The sequence below is a fragment of the Capra hircus genome (genome assembly GCF_001704415.2).
Source record: "Capra hircus breed San Clemente chromosome X unlocalized genomic scaffold, ASM170441v1, whole genome shotgun sequence".
NCBI lineage: Eukaryota > Metazoa > Chordata > Mammalia > Artiodactyla > Bovidae > Capra > Capra hircus.
Genome location: NW_017189516.1, coordinates 456,790 through 470,896, shown reverse-complemented (window position 1 = coordinate 470,896; position 14,107 = coordinate 456,790). Strand labels below are relative to the sequence as shown.

The 14,107-nt window shown below is 37.8% G+C and overlaps 1 protein-coding gene across 2 annotated transcripts in view; it reads right to left on the bottom strand.

Moving 5' to 3' along the window:
- The window catches only part of SH3BGRL (SH3 domain binding glutamate rich protein like), a 71,840-nt gene extending 63,965 nt beyond the window's left edge, over nucleotides 1–7,875 (bottom strand). For both annotated transcript variants that reach the window (XM_005700586.3, XM_018043954.1), the window contains exon 1: nucleotides 7,584–7,875. In XM_005700586.3, coding sequence (XP_005700643.1) covers nucleotides 7,584–7,628 — 45 coding nt within the window. In that variant the 5' untranslated portion in view covers nucleotides 7,629–7,875. The remainder of the gene's footprint in view (nucleotides 1–7,583) is intronic.
- Nucleotides 7,876–14,107: the final 6,232 nt, after the last annotated feature.

Sequence of the window (14,107 nt, the reverse complement as noted above, 5' to 3'; positions counted from 1 at the left end):
ATACTTTTAAACATACAGTTTATAAATTTGTGGTGATATTTTTAAATTTATATTTAACTTTTGCCTGATGTTCTGGCAATCGGAAACACTTCCAACAAACCAATAAAGCTAAAATGTGAGGGACTGAGCCAGAAAACAATCCCTTTGCTTAGAATTGTTCTCTATTGGCCAAGTGTGAAAAGTCAGCTTTGCTCTCATATTAATAAAAATAGTCATCATAAATTAGCTGCGTCTTCTTTCTAAATGTATGTTTGTTTAATCTTGGTCTGCATTGGAGGAAGTAATTAAATGCTGGGTTTAGAAGGCTTCCTGGTAGGCTGCAAAGTACAATAGAATTGAAAACAAACAAATGGTCATATAGCCATCAACAGATTCCCAATCTGTTTAATTTTATCAGTAGGAAATGAAACACATTTACCCTTGATAATTCACCTAAAGTAGAAAATATTCCTGTAAAATATATGCTTCACAGCACAATATATATTTTGGGAAATAATTTAAAGATTAACTACAGAAAATTAGAACATTTGACTTGACTATGTCTAGGGCTTCAATTTATTTTTCTCTTCCAGCACAACCCAGGGGGTGCCATGCTGTGTTCACTTTGGTCCTGTCTGACTCTTAAAGACCTCATGGACTGTAGCCTGCCAAGCTCCTCTGTCCATGGAATTTTTCAGGCAAGAATAATGGAGTGGGCTACTATGCCCTCCTCCAGGGGATCTCTCTTGACTCAGCAATCAAACCCATGTCTCCTGCATCTCTTGCATTGCAGGTGGATTCTTTACCACTGAGCCACTGGGGGGAGGGTTGACCTTATCAAAGCCCTTTCCCTGACAGAATGGTCTTTGAGCTAAAAATAAATTTATTTTATGCTTTTCTCCTACCATATTATGAAACTTTTACTAAACTTCTGCAATGCATTCTTTCCTACAACCATTCAAATTTCAGGAACCCAAGAGTCATGATCATTGGTTAAGTGTGTCTCCTGAGCCTCTTTAAATTGGGCAAAATTATTCCAAAAGTTTTGCCATTGCTGCTGTGACATTAAGGAAAGCAGCCACTAAATACAGGACATCAATCTAAAGGCACCGGTCTTTAGATTGTTCCTGCATTTGTTTCATGAGAGCTGCCATTTCCCATGGTTCAGGGCATCCAAAAAGCATGTCCAAATGGCCATCTCATGAAATTTCTAATTTGCTCTTCTAAATAGCTTATGAATATCTTTACACAGCATTCAAACAAACTTTGGCAGCTATGACAAAGACCACAGCATATTTCAAATTAATGTTCTATTTATAAATACAAAGAGCAGTGGCAATAAATGACAAATCCACAACTACCATAAAACTCAATAGTGAAAAGCTGAAAGCATTTCCTCTAAGATCAAAAACAAGACAAGGATGCCCACTCTTGTCATTTTTATTCAACAGAGTTTTGGAAGTCCCACCCATGGTTATCAGAGGAGAAAAAGAAATAAAGGTAATCCAAATTGGAAAAGCATAAATAAAGCTGTCACTGCTTGAATATGACATGATACTATATGTAGAAAATTCTAAAGATGCTACCAGAAAACTACTAGAGCTCATAAATGAGTTCAGTAAAGTTGCAGGATACAAAATTAATACACAGAAATCTGTTGCATTTCTACACACTAACAACGAAAGATCAGAAAGAGAAATTAAACAAACAATCCTATTTAACATTGCATCAAAAGAATAATATACCAGGAATATACTAATACAACAGAGTGACTGAACTGAATTGATACCTACCTAAGGAGATGAAAGACCTGTTCACTGAAAACTGTAAGATGAAAGAAATTAAAGACAATACAGAAAGATGGAAAGATATATCATGTTTTTTACTGGAAGGATCATATTTTCAAAATGACTATACTACCCAAGGTGATCTACAGATTCAACGCAATCCCTATCAAAATATGAATGACATCTTTCACAGAACTAGAAAAGAAAATCTTAAAACTTGTATGAAGAGACAGAAGATCCAAAAAAAAAAAAAAATCTTGAAAAAGACAACAGAGCTGGAGAATCAGGTTTCCTAACTTTAGGATATACTAGAAAGCTACAGTCATCAGAACATTATGGTACTGGCATAAAACAGAAATGTACATCAATGGAACAAAACAGAAAGCCCAGAAATAAACTCATGAACCTATGCCCAATGTTTCTATGACAAAGAAGACAAGACTATAAAATGGAGAGAAGATGGTTTCTTCAATAAATAGTGCTATGAAAACTGAAAGCTACATGACAAAAAATGAAATTAGAACATTCTTTAATACCGTAAACAAAAATAAACTCAAAATGAATTAAAGACCCGAATATAAGACCAGATACTATAAAATTCTTAGAGGAAAACATAGGCAGAACACTCTTTGACAAATCACAGCAAGATCATTTTTTGATCTATCTTCCAGAGTAATGGAAATAAAAACAAAAATAAACAGATTAAGATTAAAAATCTTAATCTAATTAAGATTTTCACAGCAAAGTAAACCATAAACAAAATGAAAAGACAACCTTCAGAATGGTAGAAAATATCTGCAAACAATGCAACTGACAAGGGATTAGTCTCCAAAATTTACAAACAGTTCATGCAGCTCTCAGTATCAAAAAAAAAAAAAAAAAAAACAATCAAAAATGGGCAGAAGACCTAAAGAGACATTTCTCCAAAGAAGACATACAGATGGCCAAGAGTCACATGAAAAGATACTCAACATCACTAACTATTCAGTTTAGTTCAGTCACTCAGTCGTGTCTGACTCTTTGCGACCCCACGAACTGCAGCACACCAGGCCTCCCTGTCCATCACCATCTCCCGGAGTTCACTCAAACTCAAGTCCATCGAGTCAGTGATGCCATCCAGCCATCTCATCCTCTGTTATCCCCTTCTCCTCCTGCCCCCAATCCCTCCCAGCATCAGGGTCTTTTCCAATGAGTCAACTCTTTGCATGAGCTGGCCAAAGTATTGGAGTTCCAGCCTTAGCATCAGTCCTTCCAATGAACATCCATGACTGGTCTCCTTTAGGATGGACTGGTTGGATCTCCTTTCAGTCCAAGGGACTTGCAAGAGTCTTCTCCAATACCACAGTTCAAAAGCATCAATTCTTCAGCACTCAGGTTTCTTCACAGTACAACTCTCACATCCATACATGACTACTGGAAAAACCATAGCCTTGACTAGATGGACCTTTGTTGGCAAAGTAATGGCTCTGCTTTTGAATATGCTATCTAGGTTGGTCATAACTTTCCTTCCAAGGAATTTCATGGCTGCAATCACCATCTGCAGTGAAATGCAAATCAAAACTACAATGAGGTATCACCTCACACCCATCAGAATGGCCATCATTTAAAAGTCTACAAATAATAAATGCTGGAGAGGCTGTGGAGAGAAGGGAACCCTCCTACACTGGTGGTGGGAATGTAAATTGATACAGTCAGTATGGAGAACAGCACAGCAGTTCCTTAAAAAACTAAAAATAGACCTACTATACGATACAGCAATCCTACTCTTGGGCATATATCCAGAGAAAACCATAGCTCAAAAGGAAACATGCACCCCAGTGTTCTTTGCAACACTGTTTACAATAGCCAAGAAATGGAGGCAACCTAAATATTCATCAAAAGATGAATGGATAAAGAAGATGTGGTACATATATATGATTAAATATCACTCAGCCATTAAAAAGAATGAAATAATGCCATTTGCAGCAATATGGATGGACTTGGAGATTATACTAAGTGAAGTAAGTCAGACAGAGAAAGATAGATATCATCACTTATACATGGAATCTTAAAACAATTGATACAAATGAACTTATTCACAAAACAGAAACAGACTTAGAGAATGAACTTATGGTTACAGTGAGGAAGTTTGTGTGGTGGGGGGTAAACTGGAAGTTTAGGATTGAAATACACATTGTGCTATATTTAAAATGCCTTTCCATGAAAAAAAAGAGCAGCAGATACTCTTTCACATAATGTGATTATTATTGAGAATACTTGAGAATCATACAGATGAAGAACTGTGGCTTGTTGTTTTATGTCCATATTATCCAAATGAAGAAAATAGTGACTAGTGACTAATGCTTTGGCAATCACTAGCTTTTATAACTCATACACAGAATAATGCCACAGAGGAAAATTATGTAGATTTCATTTACTATATGGACAACCTAAGCTACAACTAGTTTGTTTTAACAGTAAAACAAAAGAGATCATTTTACAGAAGTTAGTCCATAAACAATACCCTCAGAAATTTATCACAATCTATCTACTCAATCTTAAAATTTCTATACTAAGTACATCTAAAATGCATAGAGACCCTGAAATGGAGATAATTATGGACTTGAGGAAAAGTATGGGAAGAAAACTCTAAGTCAGTTATAATTCTCCATGCTATTATCACTCTAGAGATCCTGATCAAAGGCCAAGGTTGATTTTTGTTGTCATTGAAATTCATTAAGTTTATTACAGGCTCTATGCTTACTATTCCTCTTCCATTAAATGCAAATTTATAGGACATTACAATTTCAAGGAAAAAAATGGCATGGCATATACTATTGTGTTACAGTAAGTCAAAACATGCATGAGCAGTTCTGAACAAGCAGAAATCATTTCCTATAGACAGGCAACTTGGGAGCTGCATTCTTACTAAATTATTTTTACCTAAAAAAAATAAAAAAACAGTATTAAGACTTGAATTTCATCCTTTTCCTATATGAAACCAATTCCAAATGTGCATCTTCTCTATGTCCCTGGCCTTAAGTGAATTTAGCACACTTATTGACATTCACCTTTAGACATACTATCCCTCCTTTATACTAGATCCTCATTTTTCTATCTCCCTGATTGCATATGCCCAAGCAATTTCACTTACAGGACTTACTCCCTTCTGTTCACATTTATATCTGCATGTCTCCTAGCTGTCATGCATCACTGGGAGGATGTATTTCTTTAAACATATATCATTTGGATTCAAACAGCTTGTACTGGATTCAAGCTCTGTGGCTTACTAATTCTATGACCTTGAGAAAGTTATTTAACCTCTCTGAACCTATATTTCCTTACCCTAAAAAATAGAGAAAATCATAGGATGTAATAAGACTAGAAATTGCAAAGAAAAAATGAGATAGTATCTGGCACACTTAAGTGTTCATACTTACTATCACTATTATGGCTATTATCAAGAAATTTTATACCATTTTATAATGGTATAAAAACCAACATACTCACTTTCATTTCTAAACTTTAGAGAAGCAAGTGCTACACCTTTGTAATTGGGGCAGAGTTGAATACAAGTTTGAAAACTTTTTTTAATTGTACTGTGAAGGATAGGTACTCTTGAGTTAAGGTCATACTAAGTTGTAATTATCATAGATCCTCCCTTGCCTGATAAAACATCTAGTGTTGGTAATTTTATTGAAATCACTAACAGGAGTAAGAAAACAAAGATTTCACAATCCAAAACCAAAAGCTTTCCTTTAATCGCTCTTCAGAGAACTATACTTAGTCACTTACAGGAGCATCTCACTTTGTGCAATTATTGCTGTGTTCCTGTTAGCATGTTTGCCTCAAAATTTCTAAATCATATGTTAAAATAAAACATGACAGCATTCTTTTTTTTTTTTTTAAGGAAAGACCTTAGTATTGCAAACTGAAGAGTCCCCAAGCTTACTAATTTTACACTGTTTTAATATTATTTAAAAGTACTGTAAGATTATAAAAGAACAAAAATTTGTTTTGGCAATATGCAGTAGAATTTTGATAACAGGTTTACAAGAACTATAATTACTGCAACAACAGACAAATCTATAATCACCTATAAGAAAAATAACTGAAACAAAACACACAAAGCATAAATATTTCTTATTTGTATAGTCTTCAACAATGGAATCTGGTAAAGGACATAGTAGGAGATAGTAGTAATTTTTAAGGCCCTAAGAAACTAAAGTCTTAACAAAGAAAGAGGTATAGTTGTTTCTGCTTGAACAGAAATTCTGAAAAGAGTTTCTTGTTGAATCTGCTTTTTAAGAAGGGGTAGAAGGGCAAGAAAGCAAAGAATAAATAAGCAGTATTGAAACTGCATGTTATCCAGTGAAATCATCAAAACTAACTTCCTGATCTGCTCAACCTAATTTGGGATTTAACAAAAGGTATTAAGCTGATCTTCTAAATTTTGCAATTATGGTATTGGACTTGAGACTCTGAGCAGCTCAAACATTATTTCAAATATCATAATTAATATATATGGAAAATAATAAGGCAAGAAGCTCATAAAATAAGTTCAAAGACAATATAAGAAGTTTTCTGTTTTCAACCTAAACTTACTCCAAAATATAAGCTTAAGTATTCTATTTCAAAACTGTCTAAATACAGCCACATATAATTGCCAGACAAGTTGAAGGTTCAAAGTTCTTGTGATTTTGCACAACTTTCAGTGCTATTCCAAATCCTCTTGGGGGTAAACAAAACAAAAATACATAACAACAAAAAACATGGATTTTTTTTGTTGTTGTTGCTGCTGCTCTAAAGCTCAGAAGAGAGAGGGGGTTCATACATTCTACATCCCGAACCCACGTCCTGAGCCCAAAAAGCAAAAAAAAATAAAATCTGCTTTTTGCGAATTGTGAAAGAGATACTTTTACTTACCATGCATATACACTCAGCTTTCCCCTAGTTTAGCCTATTGCTCCCCACAACTTTTGAAAATTGTTATTCTAAATTAAGAGCACATGAATGAGAGGGGGATGTCCTATCAATTGAAGAAGCAGTCACTGGGGTCTGCAACTACACAAGAAGCCACTTTTTAGTTCCCTTTCCAGTTCTCAATATATTTGAAGCAGTTAGAAACTGCTTGAAGTAATATTTTTTTAAAGAAAAGAAAAAGTCAAAATAAGGTAAGATATGGAAGAAAAAAAAAAAACAGATCCCTTATCACATTGTTTTTTTAAAAAAATATTTATCATTGTTCCTGATGTCTCCCATTCTTCCTAGTTCTATCAGACTCTTTAGGCCAAAGTTAAATAACTCTCTTTTACACATTGGCAAAATATAACTCTTTGATTATAGGGGTCTCTGTGAAATATAATCACAGTGCCTTAGTAGGCCTCCACTCCATCATCATCAGTAAGACCATGTTTTACATCCCTTACAGATGTGCACCCCTCTCCCTTGCCTCCATACTTAGAACACATATGTGAAATGTTCCATTCTTACCAGTGTGTGACTTACTTTCTTCACCTAACCCTAAAAACCCTATACCACCATCTCTCAAAACTCTGAAGCTTTCTTTTTCCTTCAAAGAAGAAATGTGTCCCTAACATCGTAAGGCAAAGAAAGCTAAACTCCATGGAAAAATGAAATCGATGCAACAAAGAGAAGAAAGGGGAAGACGGGGAGTGGGGCGGGGTGGGGAGGCGGGCCGGCGGGGGGATTGGGTGGAAGTGCCTGTGTCTACCGAAGGAGAAGCTGCCAGACTAACTTATGCAATTCAAGTGTTCTGGGGCCTCAGGAGACTGGTGTGTAGAAAAATAACAAAGGTGGGCTTCCCACCTTCCTTACCGCCATGGAGCCAGAGGAAGATGCAATATACACACGGATCACCATCTTGGGAACAGCTTCTGTAGTTCTTTGAACCCTGCAAACGGCTGGAGAGCAGCTGCAGCAAAGGCTGGAATCAAGCTAAGAGCCGTACAGAGGTTGGAAAAGAATGGTGGGGGAAGGTGGAAGGGGAACTTGCCAGAGCCCCGCCCTTGGCTGCTTTCACTGTGCTCCGACCGCTGCAATCCCAGCCCCAAAGTCCAGAAGGCACAGGCTCGTTTGCATCATTTCTTTTCTTTTTTTTTTTTGGGGGGGGGGGTGGAATCTCGAATAGCACCGCGAGATCTGTTGAAACATTTATTTTTGACTGTTCACTCCCGGAAAATCAGGAAAGGAGAAAGAAAAAGAAAGGAACGTTGAGTTAAATTTGATTGCAGTGAAGGACCTTTCCTCACGGAGAGTCAAAGTTCTGCGCCTTCCGGCTCAGAAATGTATACAAATAAGATATTTTCTTTGAAAGAGGAAGTTCTCCTTTGGAAGAGGAAGTTCTACGTTGAAACCAGACATTAGTAAGAAAGCCCAAGTTCTCAAAGCCTTGTGCAGTTTAAGACTGCTATTTTGTAGTGTTTTGGTGTTAGCTGACGGCAGGAATTGGACCCTGAAGGACTGAGTGCTGTGGCTTAGGAAAAGTATCAGGTTTCCACAAGTTCAGAAACAGCAGAATTGGTTTTCTTTTTGAGTTTTGCTTTTTGTTAAATTAGGGAATCCTGCTTCCGTGAGAATTCTCAGGAAGCCTGATTGACTGGCAAACTCAAGAATGGAGGAAGAAATTGCAAATAAAAAATTGAAAATGCAGTGTAAGAAAGTGAATGATTTTTGTTTTGTTTGCTTTGTAACTGGTTATGGAAAGGGAATTTGGATCATACCTTTCAGAAGATGTGGAAATGGTGACCAGAGAGAGCAAACGGTTATTTGTCACTCTAGGGAAATGAGCAAACAATTGATAATGCCCAGAGTGGTTTCCATTGACTATCAAAACAAACGTAAAGTGTGTTTTTAAGGATCTCCCACCACAATAATTATACTTCCCAAACTATGTCAAATGAACAGAAATAAGGAACTTGCAACATGAATGAGAGTGGAGAGAGTCAGTCACCTGTCCTACTTCTTTACTTTTACTTTGTCCTCCCTGTCCATTCTAATGCTTTATCATATTTGCCTAGGTTGAATAACTGTAATAGCATCCTAATAGTCTCCCTTCTCTAATCTATGTGATCCGTACAACAACCTTGAGAGGTAGATATAATCACGTCAGTTTTTCAGATAAAGACTCAAGGAAAATCAAGAAAATGAGTAATTTTCCTAAAGTCATTTACTTAATAAATTCCAGAGTTAAGATCAGACTTCAAGTTCAACCAACTCCAATGCTTACCTTCTTAAATATCATTTTTAATACATTGTGTGGAACAGGGAAAGTAATCAATAACTGTTAGCTATTTTTCTTCCTAAAACATAATTTTCATGTGTCACTAAGAACAGTGTGGCCTGAAATACTTAAGACAGGTTTTCACTGACTATGAAAACAAACATGAAGTGTGTTTGTTTCTAAGGAGCTCCCACCATTATCTGGCCCTACAAAATCCATAGTCTTATCCATTGCTCCCCAAACTAACTTCCTTGAATAAGCATTATTTAATCCCCACTACAAGAAACATACTTATTCCTATTTCCTGGAGAAGGCAATGGCACCCCACTCCAGTACTCTTGCCTGGAAAATCCCATGGATGGAGGAATCTGGTAGGCTGCAATCCATGGGGTCGCTAAGAGTCGGACATGACTGAGCGACTTCACTTTCACTTTTCACTTTCATGCATTGAAGAAGGAAATGGCAACCCACTCCAGTGTTCTTGCTTGGAGAATCCCAGGGGATGGGGAAGCCTGGTGGGCTGCCGTCTATGGGGTCATACAGAGTCAGACACAACTGAAGTGACTTAGCAGTAGCAATAGCAATATTCCTATTTCCGTGCCTTTGCTCTTGTCCCTTTCTTCACCTTTCCCCCACATAGTCTGTCTTTTCTGTGCTCTCCATCTGGCCCACTCTGATCTTTAATAAATACAAATAAAAATCTCTATACACATGAACAGGCTGAAGTAAGTAATGGTGACCTAGCCACCCTCATCATGGTTAACATCAGGGTGACTGTGACTATGCTTCCCATCCACAGGACAGGAACATCTTCCTTCAAGTTTTGATTCGGCATGATGGACATAATTTGCAATATAATAACATAATCAACCCCTCAACTCTTAGTGGTCAACATATACTCTATTTGAACCTATAATCTATTTTGAACCGATGAAAAAGTAGAAAGAAAAAAAAAAAAACTCTTCTAATGATTCTACATACCCATATAACAAAATTGGTAACTCCAGAGAACTGAATGGTAGACAGTATTAGCAAAGACCAGTTAGTCTTATCAGGAACTTTGAGAAATGGGAAGACAATTGCTAGTATTTAATTTCTTTTAAATACAGATATACTAACCTAAGTGAAAACTTTCCAAATAAATTGGTATATAAACAAAATCTGCAGGTATTGTGAACAATACTTGGGATATGTGGGGGAGCCAGGTAACCAGTGATTTTATCCTAGAATAATATTATAGATTATATTATACTTGATCCTTACTAAGATACAATGAAACTAAGCCATGCCATGTGGGGCCACCCAAGATGTACAGGTTATGGTGGAGAGGTCTTATAGAATGTGGTCCACTTGAGAAGGGAATGGCAAACCATTTCACTATTCTTGCCTTGAGAACGCCATGAACAGTATGAAAAGGCAAAAAGATAGGACAACAAAGGGGAACTCCACAGGTCGGTAGGTGCCCAATATGCTACTGGAGATCAGTGGAGAAATAACTCCAGAAAGAATGAAGGGTTGGAGCCAAAGCAAAAGCAACACCCAGTTGTGGATGGGACTGGTGATAGAAGCAGTATCACCAGTAAAGAGCAATACTGCATAAGAACCTGGAACTTTAGGTCCATGAATCAAGGCAAATTGGAAGTGGTCAAACAGGAGATGGCAAGAGTGAACGTCAACAATCTAGGAATCAGTGAACTAAAATGGACTGGAATGGGTGAATTTAACTCAGATGACCATTATATCTACTACTGCAGGCAGGAATCCCTTAGAAGAAATGGAATAGCCATCATAGTCAACAAAACAGTCCAAAATGCAGTACTTGGATGCAATCTCAAAAATGACAGAATGATGATCTTTGTTCATTTCCAAGGCAAACCATTCAATATCACGGTAATCCAAGTCTATGCCCCAAACAGTAATGCTGAAGAAGCTGAAGTTGAACAGTTCTATGAATACCCACAAGACCTTTTAATAACTAACACTCAAAAGAGATGTCCTTTTCAGTATAGGGGACTGGAAAGCAAAACTAGGAGGTCAAGAAACACCTGCAGTAACAGGCAAATTTGGCCTTGGAGTACAGACTGAAGCAGGGCAAAAGCTAATAGAATTTTGAAAAGAGAATGCACTGGTCATAGCAAACACCCTCTTCCAGCAACATAAGAGAAGACTCTATACATGGACCTAACCAGATGGTCAACACCGAAATTAGATTGAGTATATTCTTTGCAGCAAAAGATGGAGAAGCTCTATGCAGTCAGTAAAAACAAGGGAGCGAACTGTGGCTCAGATGATGAACTCTGTATTGTCAAATTGAGACTTAAACTGAAGAAAGTGGGGAAAACCACAAGACAATTCAGGTATGACCTAAATCAAATGCCTTATGATTATATAGTGGAAGTGAGAAATAGGTTTAAGGGACTAGATCTGATAGACAGTGCCTGAAGAACTAGGGATGTAGGTTCATGATATTGTACAGGAGACAGGGATCAAGACCATCTCCAAGAAAAAGGAATGCAGCAAAGAAAAATGGCTGTCTGAGGAGGCCTTACAAATAGCGGTGACAAGAAGAGAAGCAAGAAGCAAAGGAGAAAAGGAAAGATATACCCGTTTTAATGCAGAGTTCCAAGAATACCAAGGAGAGATAAGAAAGCTTGTCACAGCAATCAATGCAAAGAAATAGAGGAAAACAATAGAATGGGAAAGACTAGAGATCTCTTCAAGAAAATTAGAGATACCAAGGGAACATTTCATGCAAAGATGGGCTCAATAAAGAACAGAAGTGTTATGGATCTAACAGAAGATATTAAGAAGAGGTGGCAAGAATACAAAGAAGAACTGTACAAAAAAGATCTTCATGACCCAGATAATCACGACGGTGTGATCACTCACCTAGAGCAAGACATCCTGGAATGTGAAGTCAAGTGGGCCTTAAGAACCATCATTATGAACAAAGCTTGAGGTGGTCATGGAATTCCAGTTGAGCTATTTCAAATCTAAAAGATGATGCTGTGAAAGTACTGCACTCAGTATGCAAGCAAATTTGGAAAACTCAGCTGTGGCCACAGAACTGGAAAAGGTCAGTTTTCATTGCAATCCCAAAGAAAGGCAATGCCAAAGAATGCTCAAACTACCGCACAATTGCACTCATCTCACATCCTAGTAAAGGAATGCTCAAAATTCTCCAAGCCAGGCTTCAGCAATATGTGAGCTGTGAACTTCCAAACGTTCAAGCTGGTTTTAGAAAAGGCAGAGGACCCAGAGATCAAATTGCCAACATCTGCTGGATCATCAAAAAAGCAAGAGAGTTCCAGAAAAACATCTATTTCTGCTTTATTGACTATGCCAAAGCCTTTGACTGTGTGGATCATAATAAACTGTGGAAAATTCTGAAAGAGATGGGAATACCAGACCACCTGACCTGCCTGCTGAGAAATCTGGTTTCCAGGTCAGGAAAAAACAGTTAGAACTAGACATGGAACAACACTCTGGTTCCAAATAGGAAAAGGAGTACGTCAAGGCTGTATATTGTCAACCTGCTTATTTAACTTATATGCAGAGTACATCATGAGAAACACTGAGATGGAAGAAGCATAAGCTGGAATCAAGATTGCTGGGTGAAATATCAATAACCTTAAATATGCAGATGACACCACCCTTACGGCAGAAAGTGAAGAAGAACTAAAGAGCCTCTTGATGAAAGTGAAAGAGGAGAGTGAAAAAGCTGGCTTAAAGCTCAACATTCAGAAAACGAAGATCATGGCAACCCGTCCCGTCACTTCATGGGAAATAGATGGGGAAACAGTGGAAACAGTGGCTAAGTTTGTTTTTTGGGGCTCCAAAATCACTGCAGATGGTGACTGCAGCTATGATATTAAAAGACGCTTACTCCTGGGAAGGAAAGATATGACCAACCTAGATAGCATATTAAAAATCATAGACATTACTTTGCTAATAAAGGTCCATCTAATCAAGGCTATGATTTTTCCAGTAGTCATGTATGGATGTGAGAGTTGGACTATAAAGAATGCTGAGCACTGAAGAATTGATGCTTTTGAACTGTGGTGTTGGAGAAGACTCTTGAGAGTCTGTTGGACTACAAGGAGATCCAACCAGTCCATCCTAAAGACTGATGTTGAAGCTGAAACACCAATACTTTGGCCACCTGATGCAAAGGGCCTACTCATTTGAAAAGACCCTGATGCTTGGAAAGATTGAGGGCCGGAGGAGAAAGGGACGACAAAGGATGAGATGGTCTGATGGCATCACCAACTCAATGGACATGAGTTTCGTAAACTCTAGGAGTCGGTGATGGGCAGGGAGGCCTGGCATGCTGTGGTTCATGGGGTTACAAAGTGTCAGACAAGACTGAGTGACTAAACTGAAGTGATCATTCCTATCTTGACTGCATATTCTAGAATGATCATTTTTGCTTCATTTTCAGGTCAGTCAGTTCAGTCACTCAGTCATGTCTCACTCTTTGCATCCCCATAGACTGCAGCATACAAGGACTCCCTGTCCATCACCAACTCCCAGAGTTTACTCAAACTCATGTCCTTTGAGTTGGTGATGCCATACAACAATCTCATCATCTATCTCCCTTTCTCCTCCCTCCTTCAATCTTTCCCAGCATCAGGTTCTTTTCAAATGAGCCAATTCTTCGCATCAGGTGGCCAAAGTATTGGAGTTTCAGCTTCAGCATCAGCCCATCCAATGAATATTCAGGACTGATTTCCTTTAAGATTGACTGGTTGGATCTTCCTGCTGTCTGAGGGACTCTCAAGAGTCTTCTCCAACACCACAGTTCAAAAACATGAATTCTTCGGCACTCAGCTTTCTATAGTCCAACTCTCCCATCCATACATGACTACTGGAAAAACCATAGCTTTGACTAGACAGACCTTTGTTGGCAAAGCAATGTCTCTGTTTTTTAATAAACTGTCTAGGCTGATCACAACTTTTCTTCCAAGGAGCAAGTGTCTTTTAATTTCATGGCTGCAGTCACCATCTGCAGTGATTTTGGAGCACCCTCCCCACCAAAAAAAATAATAAAGTGTGTCACTGTTTCCAGTGTTTCCCCATCTATTTGCCATGTAGTGATGGGACCAGAGACCATGATCTT